This window comes from Prosopis cineraria, unplaced genomic scaffold (assembly GCF_029017545.1).
Source record: "Prosopis cineraria cultivar Desert tree isolate PC_DT_omini unplaced genomic scaffold, ASM2901754v1 PC5, whole genome shotgun sequence".
NCBI classification, from domain to species: domain Eukaryota; kingdom Viridiplantae; phylum Streptophyta; class Magnoliopsida; order Fabales; family Fabaceae; genus Prosopis; species Prosopis cineraria.
Window position 1 is genome coordinate 38,598,822 of NW_026555336.1, and position 24,821 is coordinate 38,623,642.

Sequence of the window (24,821 nt, forward strand, 5' to 3'; positions counted from 1 at the left end):
TCCCTAATTGATGTCAATAGTTGTACAACAACAAGTGGATGAGTTTAGAACTGAAACCACATATCAACCTACTAGCTTCATCTCATAGAACTTCTTCCTTCCTTATCCATAGAACCATCTACAAAAAGCTTTGTGAAATCTTGATTTTCAAATTGAACTTGATTTGAAACCAAAGAAGAAGTTTTATAAAGAGGATAATTGTTTACTAGTTCTATATCAATTATAGCTCCAAATAAACTAGACATGCTGTTTGGGCTAATCTCCTCATTCTCAGTATTAAAAACATAACTGTATTTTGTCCCCCAAATATCCCAACAGATATAACCAAATAATGTAGTGCAGGGGACTTTCTTGGTATGATCCAACCCTACCTCGTGCAAGAGATTCCATTTGACCCAATCTACACCCTGGAGTGAGAAAAAAGCTTGCTACATATCATTCTTCAACATAGAATTCCATCGTCTTTTGCATTCTTATAGTCTTGAAGCAAATGTATGGAGTCTTCCTTGGTTGTGCATCCAAACCAGTAGAGATCACTTGCTTGAATTCCTCTTCTAGCTCCTAGCTCTATTGTGTGTGCTTTTCCATATGTGAACATCCACATGAAAAATTTGATCTTTTTCGATACCTGCCATCTCCACAGAATTTTCTAGATGCTATCTCACTGTTGATGAATACCTACATAGAGAAACTTGTAGGTTAAGTTAACAAAAAAGGACCTATTTGAGGATGGCTTCCAATAAAAACAGTCCTCTCCTCTTTCCTCATGGGGCAGATGTGCTTGAATTGAACGATCGACCATCTGTCTATCAAATAAAAAATTTAGTTTATTTATATCCCAATCATCATGAATATTTAGGTAATCGGCTGCCACTTCCTCCTTATTTATATAGCCTTCATAACCCAAAATAAGATCAATCAGAGGAGTATTTAGTTCAGACTAGTTATCAAACTAGAAAAATGTAGCAATTCCATTGCCAATTTTCTTGCCCACTCCTTTTTTGAAACTTTCCTAGATATCACAAATGCTCCTCCAAGTAAGTGAGAAGTTCTAATTCTTCCTTACTTCAAGAGTGATTCCTAAACAACATTTTTACTTAGTTTTTAGGACTCTAACACATAATGCATCATTGATCGCCATTAATTTCTAACATAATTCCATTATGAAAGCTTCATGTTGTTTCCTCAGTTTCTTTTATTCCCGAGCCACCATCCATTTTGCCTTTAGTGATATGATCCCAAGCCATGAGGTGCATTATCGTAGTATATTAATTTTAAGTAAGTTAAATACATATAATTGCAATGATTTTAGATGAAATAAAAAAAATTAAACCTTTATTTAAAGTAACTCAATTGAATATTTCAATTTATTCATTTAAATAATATTGTTAGAATGTGTTTTTAAACAATAATAATAAGATGGAAATAAACAAATAAAACCACCATGGTTTCCAAAAGTCCCAACAACAAATTCATTAATTTTAGGATTAGGCTAAAATAGAGTTTGTTTTTGCCTTTTTGGTCATCAAACAACAAAATAAACATTTGATAGACTTGCTCCAACTCTATCCAATTCTGGTCTTGGTTGGCTACTAGAATATCAGACAATTTATCAAGGAACATTTGATTCAACTAGTCGAGGAATCAACATATCTCAAGATCTTGAATTGGAATCATAAGATATGCAATCACATTAAGCAATGCTAAAGGCATCCTCGAGATATCTATAAGGTTTGTCATTCATAATAATAGTCCCACACAGTAGAAATTCAAATTAGTCTAAACAAAAGGTGGTACTGCCCCCAAGTTTCCCAAGATACTGGATGACAGAATATATATATATATATATATATATCTATTGAACAGTTTCTTTGATACACAGTACTGAAATGAAGAGCACATGCTCCCATTGTAATTTTTCATATGAATTGGTACGCATTGAGGTTAAGAGTACAAAATCTGTCACAACAATTACACAGCAAAATAGATCATTTTAGTTAGAGCCTCAAAATACTTGACTAAGCACTCCTCAGCCTCAAAAAACCCCCCTCCCAAAATACAAATAAAAGAGAGTAAATATTGTACAGCTCAATGCATATTTTTGCGGCACCTTAGTGAAAAGAAGAGATACAAATTTGGCTGTACTGAGGTTAATAATGCCAATTGATCTAAAAGCCCAGTTCAGATCCTGTAGTTCTTGTAACCATAGTCAGGGTCCGTCATTCCCTCTTCCCAATCGCCCATACTACGTCCACCAAAAACTACCTGTTGGATACCTAGATATCTGCCATCAAAAGTAAAGGTCAATCATGACTTGTTTGCAAAACAGAAGAACTTCTTCGCATTTATGGTCATTTCAACTTACTCTGAGCTTAAGGAAGTTAGGCAATTGAGGAGGACATCAATGGCAAAATAATCGCATGTACCAAGGTCAACCCTGCAAGAGATGTTCATAGTTTAATCACGTTCTGATGATAACAATCTAGATCATTTTACAAAAGATCAGTGTTCTAGAGGATATACCAAACACGTCCCCACTTATCTTGAAACTCAATGTCACCTATATCGTGGAAGGATGATGGCATCACTTTGAAGCCCTTCTCAGAATCATAGAGAGGATCGTACTCCATAGATGAATTTGCCAACTGCCACCAATTTAAGATGCTTCAATTTTGTTGCTAAAGGGTATCAAGTACAGGTAGGAATGGATGACAATCACATAACAGAGCAAAGCTGAAGCAGTCAACTCATACCTAGCGCAAGCCTTATTTAGGTGGGGTCGGAACAAAGAACAACAGCGCTCCTCATCTTAAGCAAAGAATAAAAGAAATTCCATGCAGGAAAATGTATCGTATAAACATCCTCACATTTTAATCAAGAACCACTTTATCAACAAGCAATAAATGAACAGCCAGGAAAAACCACACAAAACTGATAACCACAACCACAAGAGTGCATGATAATTTAAAGCACATGAATAAATATATAGTTGTCTCCAAAATCTGCATTACACTGCAAAATCTAAACACAAACATGACAAGTCACAAGGTCAAACACTCACAATCTGCTGCAACTCAAACAGTTGTATTCCCAAAATACCTCTTTAATACCAAAAATTACTCAAATCAGCAGAAAGAACAACAATATAGCTGATGCACACACACAGCACCGTAAACAATACAACCTGTCCCATAAATCTTTTTTGACCAGCAACCCGTCGTATGTATCAGGGCATTTATATTTACCCTACCAAAAATCAAATATAGGATGCCATCTAGCATTGCTTAGAGGAACAGTCCTGTTGGAATGTAGATGTGGAATTGCACCCATGACAGCATTTTCATGGATCTATTGTGCATTATGTTGGACATTGTCATCATAAATTTTGTCACAGGAAAAATATGACACTTAGACAGAAACTGAATTTTGAAAGAGATCAACAGACAAAAAAATCAATAGTGAGGGAAAGAAAACATGATCTTACCTGCAAATTAGAAGAATTGAAGGCACCAAGGCGACCCATAACATACCAGGATTGAATAACCTGCATGTTCAAATATATCAAATAGTAACGTTTTATAAGCAAATGCAACCATGTGGCAGCATCAATGTAGCAATGCATATAAAGCATGTTGCCACTCGCCACCAAAAATAAGAAGGGTAAAACATCCTTAATTAAACACTTACACTACCAATTAGATTAATGTCCCGATCAGATGGTGATCCAAACAATTCAAACCATATGAATGAATCACCTGGATTAAAGCTGCAAAAGGCATGGCATGAGAGTAGCAAAGGATAGGAGTGATAGAAGGTTCCAAAAAATGCAAACAATTTTTGTCACATAACACAGACTGACACCTAAGGAACTCAACTCATGATATAGGTGAACCCATGCCATCTTCATCTGTTTTATTTCTCTAGTTGGATTCCTCCCATATGTATGATTGAAAAAACTTTAAAGAGCCATCAAATTACAAGGATTCCTTTTCATGTACTATTTACAGCTTCCAAACAGAACATTGTTTCTTTTTTCTGTGAACCACCTTAACTAAACTCCCATAGAACTTCAACTTTGCTGTTTTCTTCCCCTCTATCGATCCTGAAAGCTGGATCATTTCTCAGATTGGTTACATCAGTTTGACTGAACCAACAATTAATCACAATTTTTTTCCTGTGTAATTATGTGCATGCAGATTCTTACAAGAACCACTTCTGCTCGAAATAAATATTAATTACAGCAGCATGGATCTTCAATCTATCCATTCAAAGAGTCCAATCTCATCTTTTCACTATTAGCCAGTTTGAAATTACAACATATAAAAGAACATGCGTGCAGATATGAGATATATGAGATAGAGAGACGAGTGGAGGAGGTAAAAAACATAAAATGAAAAGAAAGAGCATATAATGTTTTTACTCTCTAAAGCTGACTTTGAAAGCAAGCACAGAGCCTGTTTTGGATTTATGAAAGTCTCTACCCTTCTTTCGGACTCTATCTTCTACCTGCAACACATTTCACCAGCTTTATTAACATTTCAAACACAGTACCAACAAAACAAGGTGTCTGATAAGCATGAAGAAGAGCTTCCAATATAAATGACTTATTGAGGAAAAATATGAAAAAGGAAAAGAAAGAAAAACCTATTAGTAATAAAGGTTGTAGGTTCTTCTAAAAGTGGACAAACTGAATAGTTTTAGATGAACCCACGTCATCACAGTCAAGGCAATGATTTGAAAACAGGTAAATGGTGTTATCACCTTATCAGATATAAATGCAAGAAAATTCATTTTCAGCTGTCAACAGGAGAATCGACTGCTTATTGGATTGATATAAACACAGAAAACAAAAATTCAATTAGTTGCTTAATTATCCCATTTATACAGGGTTGCTGCGGAGAATCCAACAAATTATAATTAATTTTCACAAAATTTGCCAATGTCCATTAGTACAACTTTATATCAATAAGCTATTACATTAATTAACCACGATTATTTCCTCTATTTTGGGATGAAGAAGCCAAAGCACCATCGCCTTTTGGCCATAAAAGGTGCTGAAATGCACAAAACACTAGCCAGAAGGACCCAATAATTAACATACCCGTTTCCTCATGAGTTCAGGGTTGCCAATGCTGTCTCCAAGAACAGCACGGAGCTCAGTATCATCTTTACAAGCATCTTCGAGGACTCTGAAAGAAAAGCAATTATTTGTTAAGCCAAGCGCCGATAATTATTACTTTGAAAAGAACGCAGGCAGGAAAGGGGGGAGTGAGGACTTGGCCCAAGCAGGGTAATTGTGAACACGGTCGTGTTCTCGTTGCCGCTTCTCTTCGCGAATTCTGAGCAATCTACGACTCCTCGCACTAGTTCCCGAGCCTCTGATGTGTTGGTTACTTCCACTGGTAGAAATCCGAGGATTATCATTAGAGGAGGAGGAAGCAGAGACTCGAAGAGGGCTCAAACTCCGAGGAAGAAACTTAACAAAGACAACGGAGGAGTGGGGTGAAGAGGATAAAGAGGGAAGATAAGCGTTGGAATCAGCGTTGGGAAAGCAACGGCAGGAGCAAAAACTGCCGCTTGAGCTCATCTCTGCGGATTACATGCACTCTCGAAATGTCAAGCTTCACTGCGTCTACATCCCAAATCATCTCTCAGGAATATCACAAGACACTCCAAAAGAGTGCATTTCTCAAATGCTTTTTTTTTTTTTTTTTGCCAGTAAATGCTTTCAGCTTTCTCTACGGATTTAGCTACCCTGTTTCTTTTTTCAATTAAAAAAAAGAACAGATCTTGTAGATTTTTTCACCGAAGATTTTACAGATGAAATTGGAATGATTACAAGAATTTAAAAAACTAGATTTTCTATTTTAATAATTTATATTGTAAAAAATAATTTCAATTATAATATAAAATATTTTCTTGAAACTTTATGTAATTCAAAATATAGAACATTTGATGGAATTTATATTTTTTTTAATTTTAATTTTAATTTTAATTTTTAATTATATTTTTATTTTATCATACTCTATTTAAACAATTAATGAGAGAATTTTAAATAAACTAAATATTATATTTATTTTATTTAAAGTATGATTAAAAATATGTGAAATCAGATTTTAATCAATTTTTTCAGAATATAAATTAGTTAACGCTGCCAATAATACATACAATAAAAAGTGGCATAAAACGTTTAATTAACCTTTTACTATAAGTTTTCCTTTTTTTATTAAATAATGGGTACAGAAATTACGTATATATAAAAAGTAAAATTAATTTCTTGTTTTGTCTTGAAAAAAAGTAAAATTAAAAATTTATTTTAACAAACAATGAATGAATTTTGATTTTTTTTTAATAAAATATATTGAAAATATTTATAAACATAAAATTTGAACTGATGAAGACCTCAAGCGTGAAGCGGCTTCCAATTCGACCACCTACCCTCGCTGAGTCGAATCCCCAAAGCCTCAACTTCAACCTAACGCTCTTCCTCTTCCTCTGCAATATTTCTCCTTGCTTTCTGGCCGCCCACCGTCCGTCAACCCTATCTCCACCACAATGTCTTCAACCTTCGCCACTGCTTCTTCCTCATCTTCATCTTCCTCTCTCTTCCCTTTTAATTTCAATTCCTCAAAGCCTCCATCCCCTCGACATCTTCGATTCCCTTCGCCACTTCTACCAACTTCTCCCTCCATTTCTCGATTTTCAGTTCGCGCTTGTTCTCCCAATGGTCCTGCTCGTGATGGTGGCAGCTGCCTCGTTGCTCTCAAAAGGTTTGCTGGAGCTGCAGTTCTCTTTGCTGCTTCGGCGGCTATGATTGGGAAGTCCTTTCACTTGCCTGCCAGAGCTGAATCTCCGGTTTCTGTTGCCGAACAAGCTCAGGTTCTCGAAGAAGAGAAAGAAGGTGATCGAGGGAAGCAGCGCGATGAAACGTCATCACCTTTGTCTGAGTTTCTTGAAACGAATGCTGAAGCTGTTGATGCTCTTAAATCTCTTTTGCAGCAGAAGCTGGAGAATGGGGATGATGAGGAGGCCTTGAAGATCTTGAAACGCATGGTTTCTGCTCAACCGGAGGAAACGGAATGGAAGTTCCTCATGGCGAGGTTACTGAGCGAAATGGGTGACCATGAGAATGCTCGTGACCTTTACGAACAAGTTTTGGCTGTGAATCCCTTGTCTTTTGAAGCATTGTTTGAAAATGCTTTGTTAATGGATCGTTGCGGGGAAGGTGAAGAGGTGGTTAAGCGGTTGGAAGAAGCTTTGAGGATTGCTGAGGAGAAAAATAAGGCGAAGGAAGCTCGGGATGTCCGATTGATAATGGCACAGATACAGTTTTTGCAAAAGAATGTGGAGGAAGCTATGAGCATGTATCAACAGCTAACAAAGGAGGACCCGAGTGATTTTAGGCCGTACTTTTGCCGGGGCATGATTTATAGTTTGCTTGATAAGAATGAGGAGGCAAGGGAACAATTTGCCAAGTACAGGGAATTATCGCCAAAGAAATTTGAGGTTGAGGGCTACTTGAGGTCCCCTTTGTCAAGGCTTAAACTTTTTGGCACCGATGAGAACTAAATTAATGAGAGATGGTTTGGCATTTAAACTATAGAGGAATAAGATAAGACAGGTTTTGTTCCAAAGCAGTGTCTGAGTTTCAGGTGATTCTCCACCTCTGTTGATTTCTTTATTTATGTAGTACCCTAAATGCTGGCTGGATGTAGAGCCAACTTGTGCTGTTTACTGAGTTAGAAATAAGGATAATAAGATTTAGAGTTGCTATTGATAGGATCTTGTGCCTAGGTGAGGAAACAACTTGCGGTAATGGCGACCTTCTACATCGGATGTCCTAAGAGCAACTTTTGTTTTACCATTACGAACTTTCTAAGTACTTTGCAAATCTGAAGAAAAAGTCATTCTAAGCTTGTCTAGATTTATTTCACTCTTTTAAGTCTTTAGCTACATGATTAATTGGGAAAGAGAGAACGTAACGGAAGGATATCCATGAATGAACTCAATCTCTGGCTCCTTCATTTCTTTTAGCCATGCTTTAAACAAGTTGGTTTTATCTTCGGCCAAAAGACAAAAGTTGGCTTTGTCTCTTATCAGGTGTGCCCGGGTTCCTTGGTTTGTTTGGCAGGTATGATCTTTATCATTTTCTCAGTTGATTCTTGCTACTTGATTGGGATTTGAGATTATTTCTAAAAGTTTCAGTTTGGCTTTAACCAACTCAATGTTTTGTTTCAGTATTTAGAACTAATATTGTATTTCTATGATCACAAAAAATGACAAAACTAATTTTAATTGTGTGATATGGGCCATGGAGTCGCTGCACGTCATATCAAGTGAGATGTGATGACTCTAAATTTACTTGAATTTGCAAGGAAAATCTCAATTATTTATCTTCTAGGAAATTCAATTGGTCCAAATTTTGTCAAAATAAGCGAGCAATCATCAACTTTTTTTACCGTTGGAACAATATTGGAATTAAAGGACTTAATCACAATGCATCTTTTGTTTTTGTTTTCTTTTCTTTTTTTTTTTTTTTTTGGGTAACAACACTTCATCTAAATATTGGAGGACAATGTTATCTCAATCAAATTTAGAGACCAAAATGAAATTTTAACAAATAAAAATTAATAATCTGATCCTTAAAGTTTCAAGTCATCGCGATTTACTCCATAAGCTTTGATTCACTATAACTTTGCCCTCCAACTTTCATCTGTTTAATAAATCTGTCCTTGCCATTAGTGAAGCAAGAAGCAGCCTTCCAATATATCAGAAACAGTGTTAACGGAGTTAAATCCAACCCCATGGCATCCTTGTCAGCACCATGTAAATGTATAAAATGATTGGAGAAAATATAGGGAAAAAGTCACCTCCTTGTGTGTCAGTTGTCAAATGAAAAAGGGTAGAACAATCGCTATCTTCGCTGACGCTCTTGGATGAGGAAGGAGGATCAATCTCCACTTTAGGAAAAAAGTAACGTCCTTGTGTGTCAATAGTCTGGGAAGCATATAAAGACCTAATTCGATATAGGCCGTTTGTTCCTTGCATTAACATTGCCTCTTATAAGTCACTCCTTATAAAATTTCATTATCAGCAGATTGTCTGCGACTACCAAGTTAAAGGGAAAGATGATAACATTGCATCAACAAAAAACCTCAAGATAATACGTGGATGTCATCAAGATCACGTGTAAGGCTGTATAATGTAGGTGCTCCAACTAATAGTTAGGCTCTAGCGCATCAAAGAAAACTCTGTTTACAGAGCATGGTGAGAACAAGCTAATCTGAGTAAGAAAATAAACATGAAAAATGATATGGAAGCGGCATTGGGGGACAGATAAAAGCTCTCACTAGTGGCCAAAAGTTAGTTAAATAATAGTGTGAAAAGAAAAGTAGATGACATGGCGACCACCATAACCAACGAGTTAGAGATGGCGAGCAATGCTTGAGAAGTGAGATCGAGAGGTGAGAGCAAGTGAGTGAACAACCCGATTCTGTTCCTTTTCCTTTTTCTTCTTCGAGGTGACATTTAATTCTTTTTTTTTTTCCACGAATCATTCTAACACGTAATCCTCGATGGTGGTGACAAGGATGCCATGGAGGCTACATTTAACTCTGTTGACACTGTTTGTGACACGTTGACAGGCTCCTTCTTGCTTCACTAATGGCAAGGACAGATGTACATATGTCTTCAAAGTTGGAAGACTGGTGGAATGAGTTGCAATCAAGTTGAAATTGCAAGAGTTAAATGATTAATTTTTTCTTTTGACAATGCTGACAGACTAAATGCAAATTTGACACCTGCTGAAGTATCTTGAGTGGCAAAACTTCCAAATAATTAGGATAGGCTTAGACAAAGAAGGAAGAACTTAGATGAAAAAAAAAAATTTATTGCAAAGTGAATCGAGAAGATACATTTTGCTTTTATTACTTTCATCAGTCTTGTTGACTTGACTCTACTTCAAACTCTTACACACACTTTTATTCTTTTCTCTCATGCTCTATTTGTGTCAGATTCTAATCCTCACACACTCTCTTCGAGTCACTTCAAGAGCTTATCTCCTCACTCTTTCACTGGCTGTACAACACACACTTCACAGCACACTCTTGCATCCTGCACAAACAACTCTATAGACCATCAATTTATTTATAGTACTCTAACATCGGTTTGCGATGCATTTGAACCTTCTAGATTTTTCTTCGCCGCCTTTAATATTCTTGGAGAGTAAGAAATGGTTGACAATATCTAGAAAAATCGGCACACTCCAAAATTTGAATATTGTCCGTGAGAAGAGTAGCATCTGGACTCATTTGATAAGAGAGAAAATCTGGAGGAGGGAGAGAGAATTCGTAATATATTTTAACATCTACGGTGAAATGACGATGGCCATTATTTATGGTTAAGAGATTTCAAACTGTAAGCTTTTAAAAGAGATGATGGTATCTAGAGGATCATTGCTATAAGCAAATGGTGTGGTGCTTCGGCTCATAAGGATATCCTTGTGTGGTTTGGCCTTTATCAAAAGTGAGATAAAGGCACGGTTACTGCCTAAATACTTACATTTCATTTGATTTCAAGATAGTTTATAATTGCATCTCTTGCTTTGTTGATTGGAAAGAAAAGAACTTCTTTTTTTCCTTTTTGAATAAAAAAGCTATGAAAAACCATGCAAAATACAATCGTTAAATCATATCAAAACTTAATAAACTCTACACATAACATGTGAATTAACAAAAATTGTAGACTCTAAATTTCCTCTTAAAACATAATGGACAAATTAATCTACACATTTGTTCTCTTGTCTAAAGGTATGACTAAAAATTATCATCTATTCTCTCATAATAAAACCACTAATCTTATGAATAGTATATGAAAAAAAAATAATTTTAAATGAAATCATATTGAATAAGTAAAAGAGCTTTTAAAAAACCCAAATAAACACCGACTTTAGTGAATTGTAAAGAGTTGAACACATTTAAAGTGTAACACAAATTAGTCAGAATTTGTTCTTATTCAAGATAACACTTGGTGTAATGCCAGGCCTCTTTGATAAATAATTTCATGAATCAAATCCTTCAAAATAATTTTTTAAAAGCAAGAATAAAAAGGTCAACTATACCTAATAGTATTGAGAATACATCCTCCCAATTTCACTTTAACAAAAATGACAAAGAGATACCAAAAAATTAATTTATTTAAATTAAATCTTAAATGTTAAATTTTAAAAATTTATAAGTCTATTTTACAATTTTACTTTATTATGATAAATTTATAATTTTTATTTCAAAATTTAACAAGAAAAATAAATTTATTTATCTTTCAATCATATTAAAATTTAAAAAAACAAGTTACAAATTTATCATTATAAAATTATGAACTTACAAAATGAACTTACAAATGTTGAGTTTAACATTTAGGACTTAAATAAATTAATTATTTTAAGATTTTTTTATCATTCTTCCAAAAGGAAAAAAGTGCGATACACAGCAAGCACCATCACACATTCCAATATGGGTCCTCTCTGAATACACCACGTGAACATGGGAAATTTAATTTGAACGCATTCACGTTCAGATACACAGTACGCATTCAGAAGTGCAGGCCTATGAATCTGCTTGTCAGTGAACAAAGATGAGAATTCATTTCTTGAGGAACATCGAAATTTTACTCCGTGGCTCGTTCAATAAATTCACGCCAAAATGTGCAACAAGCTTTAAATAGAATATGATATGATTACACAGTCGTAAGGATTTGGTGGTACATATTAGGTTAGATGTCAGATGGTGAGATTTTCACGTCAGTCAGAACTGTGCAACCAGCAGGCGTGAGGGTAGGTAACGTAACACAGCTCTTCCTCTTCGCTTTCCCCGAATTAGCTGGTATCAGAATCAGTGCCTTCAGTTATCATGGAATTTGAAGAGAAGAGCACTAAATGTACACAAAGGTCAGGGGTTTCAGCCCATGTCAGACACAGCTTCAAACCATTCGGTGCCATGAGGAGAGGCTCTAGCCTTTAAAAAATGCACAAACCCCCACAAGAAGCAGCCGAAAAATTGCTGGGTATAAATAATTGAATTCACACAATAAATAACTCAGTCGGAATCATGAAACATCCTGGAGAGTCAGATTCAACTCTTGCGCGGACTTTGCAATTGATCCTCCTCTTCTACGGTAAAAGGGACGACAAAAAGAGGAAATTAGACCTGCCAGGATTGTCTAAAACGAAAATAAGAGGAAGAGTATCTTTTTGATCCTGAAATACAAGTTCCTTGACTAGTTGATCCCTTCGAAGTTTGAAACCACCCCAACCAAACCCCCCCCCCCCACAAAAAAATTTAAAAAAAAACAAACAAACAAACAAAACAAAACAAAAAAAACACGGGCCATTTGGTACCCTAGTAACCCATTTTCAGTCTAGATGCATTAAAACCTCCAAATACTTAATTGTCTGCTGCTAAGATTCAATTACCCAATAATCAAGGCATTTATCTTTAAGGATCAAAAGGCACATATTCTCCGAAACCAAGACTTTAAACAGTTACCTCGTTAAAGAAGGCAAAATACGTTTTACTTTTTCAAGCTCTATGAAGCAAAGGTTGCAACGTTCAAGCCTGAATCCATTAACAAAACATAAGCTCCTGATTAAAATGGATGTATTTCAAGGGGAAAAAATACCTGAGATAGCTAAGTGTTTGAAACAAACCTTTGCTCAGCCTCAATATCCACGCCAACAGATGCTGTAGCTGATATAGTTGAATAGATTACTGAACCAAATGTTCTGACCAGCTTCAACAGCATTTCCAAGGATATTCCTAAATGCCTGCGTATAGTCAATAGTCAAGATGCAACGGAATCTACTATATGTAACTTATGAATGTAAAAATACACAATATTCTTCAGAAATATTCATCAGTAGTATTGATAAGTCAAATTATAAGCGAAACTATGATTTATGAATGTAAATACACTAAACCAAATAGCCCTCTTAAAGGAATTAAAACACGAGGTAGGGAGTCAAGTTACATGCAAAAAGGAGGAACTGCAGTTGCTATATCACTCTTAATTAAGAGAAAGGTCTGTCAAGGTAATTTTAGGGCAGCTTAGTTTCACTTTGATTTCTTTAATGGAAAAGGAAAGATATTACAGAGTTGTTCTGCGAGTGGAGATGGCATTAATATATGCCAACTGCCAAGCATATCTTGTTGAACAAACTTTCAATGTTGTTGCAAATGCACTAACACTGTGTGTCAAGAGTGCTTGCCTTTGTATCAAACAGAAGAGAACATGCTTACCTATCCAATTCGCTTTGAAGAAGGCCACTTAGAAGTGGCAGAAGACTGGTGCATATATCAAGAGTAACAATATCAATTTTCTCCATTATAATGCTAACAACATCAGCAATGACCTGGAATTAACAGGAAAACAATACCACCATAGTTTCAATTTGTGCTCGACAATAAGAAGGTAATATAAACTAAAGCACAAGTAACTAAATTCTCACAGCATGATCATCCATTTTCTCCATTGCACCAATGACCCCCTTAACATCACTCCTTTCCCAATATCTGAAGACTGCCTGCAACAAAATTACTCACAAGGTTCAGCACAGTTTTAACTGGTACTGGGTATGACATTTATTTAGCATTGAAAAAATTAATGTTTACACTCTCAAAGAAGAGCTTGAAAGTCATAATGAAGGGTATAGTTTTAGCAGAAAACTGACGTCCTAGGAATGTTTTCCAAGGAAAATCTCTTCTGCATTAGGCTGTGGCTCCTTCAAATTGGCTTCAGAGAAAACTAGACAATAGGCCCTTTTATTGTACACTGATATATTGATATTGATTACTACAATTCACCATAATAGACTTAGACCACATTTAAGAACCTGAAAGAATTCAGGTTATGGACCAAAAACCAAAACACCTGATTTAGAAGCACTTCATGATTCATTCAAATATCCAGACAACTTGATAGGTCGTTCAGATTACCTTCTCAAACCCGAGTCTTTGACAGAATGAAACATAAAAAATTCTTCTTGCTTAAACAAAATTACATATCCAATTATCCAAAGATAGGTGTTGACAAGAATGAAATTATTCACCAGAATTTCAAATTCATTTATCAAAACCTGTAACTTGGTTGAACGAGCCTGCATCAAACTAAGAAATTGGTCATGCTGCTCCATCAGATCAGCAATAGCATCTTCATCACTAGCAGAGACTGTAGCCTTCTCAGTCAATGTTGAATGTCCCCTCTGTTAAACATGATAGATGAGTAGCAAATTAAATATTAAATAATTTGATTAAACAAGTAACATTTATTTTCCTTCTTGTTCTATTATTAAGGTACAAAGTACAAACCCATAAGTAAAGCCAAAATATACGTGAGAACTATGAACCTTGAAGCTACTGTTGAACAATTTCCAAAATGATCTACATATCAAAGTATGAACAACCAAAGATAAGAAAAAGAATCATACTCCATTGAAAGCTGGCAGGTGAACTGATGATGACCTTGCATGAGAAATTCCAGAGGTCGGTGCCTCACAATTAAGAGACCTGTCTCTCTTTTCCCAATTCACAAGTGAACGTATTCTCCCTATAAGTTTGAGTTTAAAATTAAGAACATGTTCTTGGAAAAGATATATAACCATCATCAATATATTAGAACAAAGGTACCTCCTTTTTGTCCTTCAACAGAAACAAAATCTCTGTTTCCTTTCTGACCTCGAGTTTCATCTGAAAGAGAAAGCTTAATTATTAGGAACGAAACATCCAGATTTGCAATAATAAATGCTCACCAAAAATTATAATAATGACAACATGGTGCTAGATACGGAAGTCCTTTAACTCTTGTTCGGCTTAGGATTTGAGTTACACAGGCTGGTTTAAGAATGTTTCATGTTTGGTCTCATTGTATCCTTGTATGTAATGTCCATGCAAGTTACCACTCAACAGACTAACAGTTGATAATTTTTTTTTTTTTTTACCAGAATACAATGCATCCCTCATCACACAAGGGAAAATTTTGGAGAGACTTAAAACTTGGACACATGGTAGAAAAATTATTTTCCCAATAGGAACAAGCAAGCAAGCAAGAAATTAAGGTTAGCAGGGTGCAAGAGTGAAGAATGAGTAAACCGCACATAAATATAATATGCTCAGATGATTTGTATTGCCGAGAATTCCAAAATGTTTTTCTAGCATGAGAATAAAACTTCTTGGAAAGAGAAGAATCTACATTTCGGAGGAGAAGGTATCTTCAAGCCAAAAATAACAAGAAAAATCTCAACAAAATCAATAACATAAACCCCATAAAACTTGGTGTGATATAGCTGACCAAATTTTTAATAACCAAGAAAACAGTGTATTTGAAAATGATAGAACACAGGAACTTAACAAACATCAGGCAGCACAATATAGTAAAGCTAAAATTATAATGGTGTAGTAACAGAAAATCATATGAACTTAAAAGAGTATCTTGGTCTGTATTTAAAAATTAAAATTATACAGATCTACAGAAGGTAGCCAAAAAGGTATAATAGCGGAAAATCTGTGCAAGGATTCAATTTGAGTTTTTTTATACATGGATAAAAATGTACTGAATTACCAAAGCTTTTATTCAGGAAAAAATACTTTTTTTAATATTCGATTCTGGTACTAGCTTTTTGAAGTTTTAATTGATCAGAGAAACAGAAAATGTATTCTCAAGAAATGCTCAGATCAATTGACATGGTATTGGTGAATTTCTTAAAAGGAGAAGAATATATCCTCAATCTCTGTTTCTGTAATCAACTAACAAGGAGAAATAGCAGAAAAAGGTTTTGAGATCAGATACATGAAATGCATAAAGAGAAAAATACTTCAAAATCAGCATAAGGTACTATACATGCTTAAAAGCTTTAAATTATCCAGGTACATGAAAGTCCACTAGATGAAGACAAACCACATGCTCACAACTAATGGACTGAAACTAAACACTACTGTGAACTGAAACCTAGTCATAAGACTACCATTCGTAAGAGTCAAATGTCGATCATTTGGTCAAGAAGATTTCACTATTATGTCAAAGAACCACTTGACCTAAAAAACTTCGGCTTTTAAAAGACAAAAAGTTTGAGGACCCTAAAGTACTAGTATAGTACTGTAGTTTGCACAAACTTGAAGCTGGCTAGTCAAACTCAGCTCAGTCAATGAATTTATTTCATGTTTGCCGGTACTAATGCAGGTAAGATTTAAGACTTTCTAAGAATTAGAGATACCTTGGGTTAAGCTTACAGCAGGAGGAAAAGTTTTTTTATCTGCAACAGTACTCAATTGACCACCTGTAGAAGCTGCAGATTCAGATAAAGGGGCGATATGTAGCTTATCCACTTCATCTCTGTTTGATAAGTTATGCAAATCTGCTGCCTTTGACTGCAACGAGAACTGCATCATTCTTCCAGAAATACCGACTTCTTTTCTAGGCTCAGCCACTGGTTCTGACCTTCCACTAGATCTGGGAACAATTACAGGTATAATATCTGATTTATTGATATTTGGAATGTTGGACGTTGAATGAGATTTCAATGAGCTCCTTTTCTGAGTTATTGTATTTGGAACATTTGCCAGACTACCAGATACAGTTTTGGAGCTAGAGTTCAAACTGATCCTCTGAGGGGTACTAGGTGCACTTCCTGTGGCTTCAAGCAGATCATAAAACAACAGATGAGTGAGCATAGACAACAATCCACAATCTGATCCAGGTAGTCCAGATTCCAGAACCAGAGAGGATTAAACAAGAAAAATGTCAAAGTGTTTTGAGAAGGGAAAGGATATATACATGCCAAATGTTTTCCCTCCTTCACAGGATCAGAATCTTCAGATACTGACAGCCTTCCAAGAGATTTTGTTTCCTTCTGTAATGGATCTGTATTTTGTGATACCGATAGCCTGGCCTTAGCTGTATTCTCACTCACTACAGATATATTCCCACTTGAAGATTTAGTTTCTGAATGACCATTTAGTCTGTTTTTGTCATTGGGGGCATATGGTTCTATACGCTGCATAGAATATCAGAAAGATTAAAATACACGATAATTTATATGGTACCATATATAACAATCTCTGGAAAACAAGTTTGATACCGAGATGTCTACAACCCAGACTCCAACACAACTCTGGTTGTATGAGCAGCCAAGAAGTTTTCCCTCGTGAACATTAAGATCAGACAATCTAGACCAACCTATATCCACCATATCATGGCACCTTATAGGTTCCCAAGAGAAAACCTACCAAAAAAAAAATAAAAATCAGCTAGGACATTGTTACTTCAATAAATGCTTGCTTTCAAACAGAACAACTAGAAAAGGAGCTTACCTTCAAACTCTCATGTAAACCACAGAGCAGGGTCCTCCCATCCGGACTGAAGGTGATTGAACGAACTCCAGTTGTCTACAATTTAATGGAGGCAGGCAGATACTTCAAAATCCTTCTAAAAGTAAATTTAGCTTAAGCATTGATGATCCTAAACTGGATGTAGAAATTCGGGGATTAATAATCCCCTAGAGTTGTGAAATAACCACCATGAATAAATAGAGAAGACTCCAAGTCTAACAGATTTGATTCTCAATATCAAATTCTCAGAGACGGATAAATCTATCCAAACTAAATTTAAAATAAACTTATCCTAATCAAAACAGAACAATCAAGCTAGTCCTAAACACAAAAAAGCTTATCTAAAAATTAACTTAAAAAAGCCCTAATTTAAAACAAATAAAATAAAAATAACAATTAAAACGGATGCCTAATGACATGCAATCTCCCACACTCGATCAACAAAGGAAAAATTTAAAATAGTGAGATTGTCATCACAGAAAGTACCTCAGGACCGGCTGAACCAATAAGCTCGAAGGTTTCAAGGTCCCAAAATTTTACTGTCCTATCAGCAGAACCTAGGCATGGAAAAGAACTAAAGAATTAAACTAAATGTACTCTCACTTAAAAAAGGAAAAGAAACAACATAAGAGAAGCTTTATAACAGAATAATACTAGTTCAGAATATAATAGAACTATACAGATGCAAACAGAATAAACAGCATTGCATGTGATGTGAGCACCAGGACATCTTATCCTCTCCCCTCATTGCATCTGATCTCTTTCCACTGTAATCTTCTTGCATAAGAATGTATAAAGAATAATATCTACCAATAATAAATAAATCCTTGGCTGCAAACATCTATGCATTTCAATCACAGAAGAAATAATGTCGATAACAAATGATCTTTAGAAAAATGTCATCAATAAATTGTGACAATAAGAAAGAGGGTGCCCTCTTCTAGGTAGAGCTTCACTTCAAATGGATTCACATCAGTAGCCCTTTAATAATGTAGCATTCTTCTTCTGATTATGTAGTTTAAGAACAGAAGCACACATTACTAATTACTGAGAAGCGTAAAATGAATTTGTTAAAAGTACTGCAATGGAGCAGGTGATATGGAAGAGTTACTAATTACGTTACCCCCTTTATTAGAGAAGCAAGACTAACCTGTCGCAAGCAGAAACTCATGCGGATGAAAATCTATACACTGTATTTGGCCTTCATGACATTTAAAATCATGTAAGAGTTTCCCCGCAGTCAGATCCCACAACTGCAACAACATATATTATAGTTTCATTAAACAAATTATTAGATTTCTATTCACCACTTTAGTATGGTTATGGTTGCAGCCATATGCGTTAACCAGGGTTTATATAAGTGCTACGAAAATTCATGCATGATTGCACTCGAAATATCCAGCTAACAAGATATACAGAATGTAAATGACACATGACTCAAGACGACAAGAATTTTACAAGCATTTTCCAGAACACACATGAAGTCAGGAAAGATAAAGAAAAGCTGGGAAGGGGTCCTCATTTTTTTATTATCACTGTTTTTTATTTGTTTATAGAGCATTATTTCATATGAAAAGCACATTGATCTTACATAATTGAAATTTAAACATTGCATTAATATTTTGAGGCATCAATTGTCCACACAAATTGACAATGCACTTTTCTCAGCTTACGCATCAGCCTTCATTGGCCAAATCATCTTACATTATTCGATATACAATAATATTTGGATACATTTTAGAAAAAAAGCATACATTTTTACTTGATTATACAAGCAAATTGAGCTAAAAACAATGCAGATCATAAGAGAGAAATTCAATTACTTAATCAGCAACATGGATCAAGAGAAGGAACAATCCGTACCTTCACAGAATTGTCCTCTCCACCCGACACCACCCACCGTCCATCTGGGGTAAACCTAATTGCATTGACTCCTCGAGTGTGGCCTTTGTATGTATGAATACAACCCTTCTTTCTAATGTCCCATATTTTAAGATTCGTGTCCAGAGAACCAGACGCAAAGAACTCTCCAAAAGGATGGAAATCCACTGACGCACAGTTGGACCTATGACCCGTGAGAGTGCGAACAACTACCCAAGAAAATATTGCAAGTCACAGATTCAAATTATCATATGAATCAATGATACCAAGTATTAATATCACAAAAGAAAATAGCAATCAGCTGCATACTCTTTGCCTCCTCTAAGTCCCAGAGTTTAATAGTACCACTTGCAGCTCCTGCGGCAACCAAAACTTCGGAGGAATCAAAACTTACAGAATCTATTCCACTTGTATGTCCTGATAGACTCTGCAGAAGGAGACACAATTCTTAAACTAAAAACAGATACATATTGGTCCATTCTTTCCTGCATAAAAGAATTAGTTGCTGTAGTGCAACGAATAAGATATTTGTCCCTTAATGTAAAAATACAAAAACAAGGATAAAACTCCATTAGATAAACAAAATAAAGATGCCAAAGGGGCAGTACAGTCCCCTAGTAGCTTCAAGCCATAAAAATTTCTTCAAAGTTCTTGGTATTCATGCATTTCCATCAACCAAACACACTAAAATCCAGCACACAAGGATCATAAAGGAGAAATGGTCTTGCTATTTCTTCCCTAAATCAAGAAATGCTTCAGGTTCTAAGGACAAACCCACATCTCTAAACAAATATACTAGTTTCAAACTTTCAGTAAATATAGTCCAGCTCAGATACACATGTCTAATGACAGAAAAGTATTGTTCTTACACATTTACAAACAGAAGTTAAAACATATAATTGACACCATGTAAGAACCGACCTTTAACAACTGCAAAAACGTAAAAACAGTGTTACCCTTTAAGATCTAAATTAATACCATACCACCTTGACAACCCTCTAATTCTCGTGCAAAACCATCAAAGCACCATTCACACAAGTTCATCGGTTACCATGAGCATCCAACAACTCTGAAGAATTAAAGTCAAATTTCAATTATGAATCGATAGGCCAAAAACAAAAATGTGGATGCCCCACATGAAGTTTAGCGCATCATCAAGAAAGGAAAGGCAAAGAAAACAACGCAAAGCATATGTGACAGAAAATCTTTATATTTTGTATCCAATAAAAAAGATAATACTAATAACACAGATGTAGGAATCAAAGTATCCAGAATACGAACCAGTATTGCATTAGGTTTACCAATAGCCCAAAGATTGACCTTGTGATCTTCTCCTCCAGTTACAAGAACCCTGGATGACTTCCTTCCAATTTTGAGACAATTAACAGTGGAAGCATGGGCCACAAATTCCTCTGCATAATACTCGTCAAGGACAACTAATTATCACTCAATGTCAGAAAGTTTAGCATATCAAAAAGTTAACGCAATGGCTTGCGGAGAGATCTAAAGCAAGAAGCAGAGTGGACAGCTCAAAACTGAGGCACCGGTATATAGATCAAAAAGCATGAGCATTACTAATAATCCAATTAGGTGAATTCAAAACGCAAAGGATACGTAGCTTGTAGGCGCGTTTGGTACTCATCGGCTAACAAAGTAATATTGCAATATACAGGAATCGAAAACCCTAGCAGTTGCAGCAGAGACAGGAACAGCAGCCCGGAACTCCAAACATTCAGACGATCTAATTGAGTCCACTAAGATCCCCAGATCTTCGCCGCCAACTGCACTATCTGCTACCCTTCAAAGAACCGATATTTTTTTAGCAAGTGGTGTCAAAAATTTCAACTGTTTAGGTGTGCCAACAGATCAAAATGAAGCAAGAACAGGAAGAATGGAAAACTACAAAGACAAACCTAAGCTTAATTTCAAAGGGATATTTTATTTTCTTTCGCAGAAAGAGAAGAGTTTGCTTCAGACAACACGGTCAAGTAACCCAACACCATTCATTGACCTTTGCCCTCTCTTCTTTCACTTGTTCTGGCTGTTACTTCACAATTAAACTACACAAATTCACTACACAATTGCCCACGGAGAGTGTGGCATAAGCATCAAGCTATCGCGGTGCCAAGAGTAATGCCAATGCCCTAAACCAGAAAGCCAGAGCTTCGTTTCCTTCTCAGCTTCCAACAGCACCAAAGCATTTGCCTGAAGAGTGAAGATCTGTGAGATTGCCAGAACCCAAAGACAGTGGGGACACAGCGACTACGAAAGACTTCAGAGAGAGGGGGGGAGGCGCTTTCACGATCTGTGCTGTGTCATGATAATGCTTATGTTCAAATTAATGTGGGAGGGGAGGAATGAAAAAGTAAAATCGAAAGATGAGAGAGGCAAATCTGTAAATTCCTGAAAGGTACGTGCCACATTTTCCTTTCCCTCCCTAGCTTGAAATATTATTTTTAATTTAAAAAAAAAATCAGCTGGCCTTTAACATAAGATGGTGACTCCGATATTATTACTAAGCATATTAATGATTAATGATTGAGAAGTTAAATCAAATAAATCTTATTTTCTTCAATAAACTGTACGAGGTATCAAAATTAAAATACGTATTCATGTTATGGTCAGATTCTTGGTTATCAAATATTATGATTATATACAAATCACACATCCAACAACATACTCCCTCCGATTTTTATTATAAAATAATTTTAATTGTTTTATATATTTTAAAAAAGTAAATTTTTTATATCATAAAAAAATAAGATATGCTTTTATTTTTATACTTAATTTTAAATAATAATATAATTATATTAAATATCTTTACACTAATCAAAAATGAATAAAATTAAAAAAATAGTTTAATTATTATAAGATGTCCTACATTTTAGACTAAAAATTACTTATAGAATATGTCTTATAAATATAATCAAAGTGAGCATGTTTTAACATGTGATTTTAAAACGAGCAATGATTTCTATAGTAAATCTACAATCCAGTCTAATATATTGTGATAATATTGATAACACATTTTTACCCATTCAACAATTACAACAAAATAAAAAAAATATTTATTATAAATATAACAAAATTAACATCAATATGAAATACATAACAATTGGCACCTTACACAAGTGATTAACTTTTGTGATTAACCACACCTTTACTAAGTTTTAGATGTTGCTAGAGGGGATAGAGATCTGTCAGTTTGGTGTTGTTGCAGATTTGCGTGGAGCTCGGATTTCCGTGGCGAATTCTTCAAAGTAGGTGGTTTGCCTAAGCCATGTGATTGAAAATGCAAAAATATATGCGAATGGGCGTGACCTGCGAAAGAGACAGCTCCAACGTCAGCGCAATATTCTCATGCTCGTATGCCAGCGTAGAAAAATTATTTAGCGATGTTCTGAAGCCATGGACCAATAAATAAATAAGTCCTTGGGCTAGTCGGTGGGTATACCAAGGAGATGGCTGGCCTTGACCTACAAATTAGCAGGAGGATGGTGAGATAGTTTAGCACTGATGAGGTGGCCTTTCAATTTTCAAATTAAGAGGACTCACTCACATCCAAGCATTTTGGTTCTCCCTGTGGCTGGTAATTCGAGTGAGGTAGATTTATTTAGATCAAATTCAATTCAAGCTAAAATTATTTAAATCGAGTTCATAGTATCATACTTTCTTAAAAAAATCCATAGTCAAGACTGACCCTACTTTTTTTTTGTCGAGTTCGGGCTAGCTCGTTGGACTTAACCAAAATTACTTACTCTATATACACATAAAGACGTAAATTTAAGGGTCAGGATTATTGGATCAGGCTCAATTAAGGCCAACTTATTTGGATTAAGCTTAAAGTATCATACCCCCTTAAAAAAGTTCATATAGTCAAACTCAACCCTAATTTTTTTTAGACAACTCAAGCTTGACCTAAATTATCGACTATCTCTTCTCTCTTACATCATAAACAAAACCATTCAGGGTCAAATCTAACATAAGAGACCAATTCTCAAAATATAATAAGTTAAGATTCAAATTCCTAATAAAAAATATATTCATTTTTAGTATTTAATAATATTTTGAACAGGATTACCTTCAATAAGAGCATACATGTAAAAAATGAAGGGAAAAAAAATCTTAGAGAATAGTTATTTGCTTTAATATAAAAAAGTAAAGAAAATATATATGGCAACGGATGCTCATAATTTTAGCACGTTTTTTTATTGGTTCTTATAATATTTTCCATTGTTCTTAATTCCTTGGGTTTAATTTGTCTAGAATGTTAATCTTTATGTTTTAAAATATGACTACAATATCTTAATTTTAAATTTGTTGAGATGTACATAAACTTTTCTAATTGTTTTGTTGGCATATTGAAATTATGACAAGTCTGGTAAAAAAAGAGCAAAATGCAAGAAAAATAAAGAAAAATAATCAAGGATCGAAAGCTGGTACATCAACCCAGTCAAAGCATTTGTATCTCTAAAACTCCTTTATGACAAAAATAGCCATAAATAGAAGAAGGAGTGAGTTATAATTGTTGGCACCAGTAGGTGAAAATATGGTTTAAGTTGTGTTCAAAAATACTATCCTTAAAAGCTATTTCACTACATTAGGTAGATCACACGGAAGTTTCCTAAAATTAAACAGACTCTACCTACTAAAAGTAAGGAGACAGAGCAACAGAAATTTACAGAATATATTCAAATAACTATACAAATAATGAGAGAAAGGCCAAAAGTACTAAGGTTCTAATTGAACCTGTGATAACCACTGCATTTTATAGTCATATCTCATAATGTTAAGCAACAAAACTACCTTAATCAGAATTAAAAAAAATAGTTTCAAATAATAATATTGTTTAGACTATATGTTACAAAATAATAAATAGAATTAAATAATAATTAATATTATTGATTTATAATAATTTCTTTTGAAATACTTAAAATATTTTATAATATTCAACAATCCCTCATATTTCAAATGGAAGGAAAAGATTTTTGAAAAACTATCTTATACAAATAATTTTGTATCTTTGCAAAATAGTTTCCAAAATTTTAAAAAATTGCCTCAAATCACGTCTAACTCGTGTGCAATTGTATGCAAGAGCCCATTTCTCCTCTAAGCCCATTTATTAGCTCAAGTTCACATCTTAGTATCTATAAATTAAGACCTTCATTCATTTGAGCAACGTGGAATTTTTTTTAACACAATGGCAACGATCCCCCACATATGTCAAAAAGATCACTATTATTTGAGTTATTCACACAAAAAATAATTACTTTGAATTTAGTACCTTTTAACTTGAACCAAATCTAGATCAATAAAACTTAACGCACATAAAAGTCAAAGTAACTTTGTTGTTGAATCAACAAATCCTGGTCGTGCACTAGAGGTCTTATTAGTCGAAGTATACCCCCATAATTTTTACTATTAACGACAATTTTGCACATTATCAGCTGTGCATATGCTTGGTTTTAACAAACATTCTAGAGATTTCATAACGATCTCATAGGAGCAGCCTTACTTCACATATATATAAGTGTTTTCATCAAATGCCTCTGCAATGAATACACC

General features: G+C 34.8%; 3 protein-coding genes across 6 annotated transcripts; 1 reads left to right on the plus strand and 2 right to left on the minus strand.

Moving 5' to 3' along the window:
- Window positions 1–1,885: 1,885 nt before the first annotated feature.
- LOC129311965 (uncharacterized) lies at window positions 1,886–5,704 on the minus strand. Its single transcript, XM_054954484.1, has 8 exons — window positions 5,277–5,704; window positions 5,102–5,189; window positions 4,421–4,506; window positions 3,688–3,766; window positions 3,485–3,544; window positions 2,524–2,645; window positions 2,366–2,437; window positions 1,886–2,284 (listed from the first exon to the last, which is right to left on the minus strand). The coding sequence occupies exons 1-8, from the start codon at window positions 5,585–5,587 to the stop codon at window positions 2,182–2,184; spliced, it is 921 nt and encodes a 306-aa protein (XP_054810459.1). The 5' UTR covers window positions 5,588–5,704; the 3' UTR covers window positions 1,886–2,181.
- Window positions 5,705–6,411: 707 nt separating this feature from the next.
- LOC129311422 (protein SLOW GREEN 1, chloroplastic) lies at window positions 6,412–7,928 on the plus strand. Its single transcript, XM_054953733.1, has 2 exons — window positions 6,412–7,652; window positions 7,795–7,928. Exon 1 carries the CDS (start codon window positions 6,556–6,558, stop codon window positions 7,567–7,569), a length of 1,014 nt encoding a protein of 337 aa, XP_054809708.1. The 5' UTR covers window positions 6,412–6,555; the 3' UTR covers window positions 7,570–7,652; window positions 7,795–7,928.
- Window positions 7,929–11,622: 3,694 nt separating this feature from the next.
- LOC129311311 (katanin p80 WD40 repeat-containing subunit B1 homolog KTN80.3-like) lies at window positions 11,623–21,571 on the minus strand. 4 transcript variants are annotated; one of them, XM_054953538.1, is made up of 19 exons: window positions 21,170–21,571; window positions 20,871–21,046; window positions 20,538–20,668; window positions 19,566–19,683; window positions 19,239–19,465; window positions 18,526–18,628; window positions 17,862–17,932; window positions 17,358–17,432; window positions 17,126–17,269; window positions 16,822–17,041; window positions 16,262–16,681; window positions 14,679–14,738; window positions 14,480–14,598; window positions 14,102–14,254; window positions 13,502–13,576; window positions 13,293–13,405; window positions 12,704–12,820; window positions 12,543–12,611; window positions 11,623–12,166 (listed from the first exon to the last, which is right to left on the minus strand). In XM_054953538.1, exons 2-19 carry the CDS (start codon window positions 20,896–20,898, stop codon window positions 12,103–12,105), a joined length of 2,307 nt encoding a protein of 768 aa, XP_054809513.1. In that variant the 5' UTR covers window positions 20,899–21,046; window positions 21,170–21,571; the 3' UTR covers window positions 11,623–12,102. The 4 variants fall into 4 exon arrangements, with proteins under 4 accessions (XP_054809513.1, XP_054809512.1, XP_054809514.1 ...); XM_054953537.1 differs by having other exon boundaries at window positions 20,871–21,049; XM_054953539.1 differs by having other exon boundaries at window positions 14,129–14,254; window positions 20,871–21,054.
- Window positions 21,572–24,821: the final 3,250 nt, after the last annotated feature.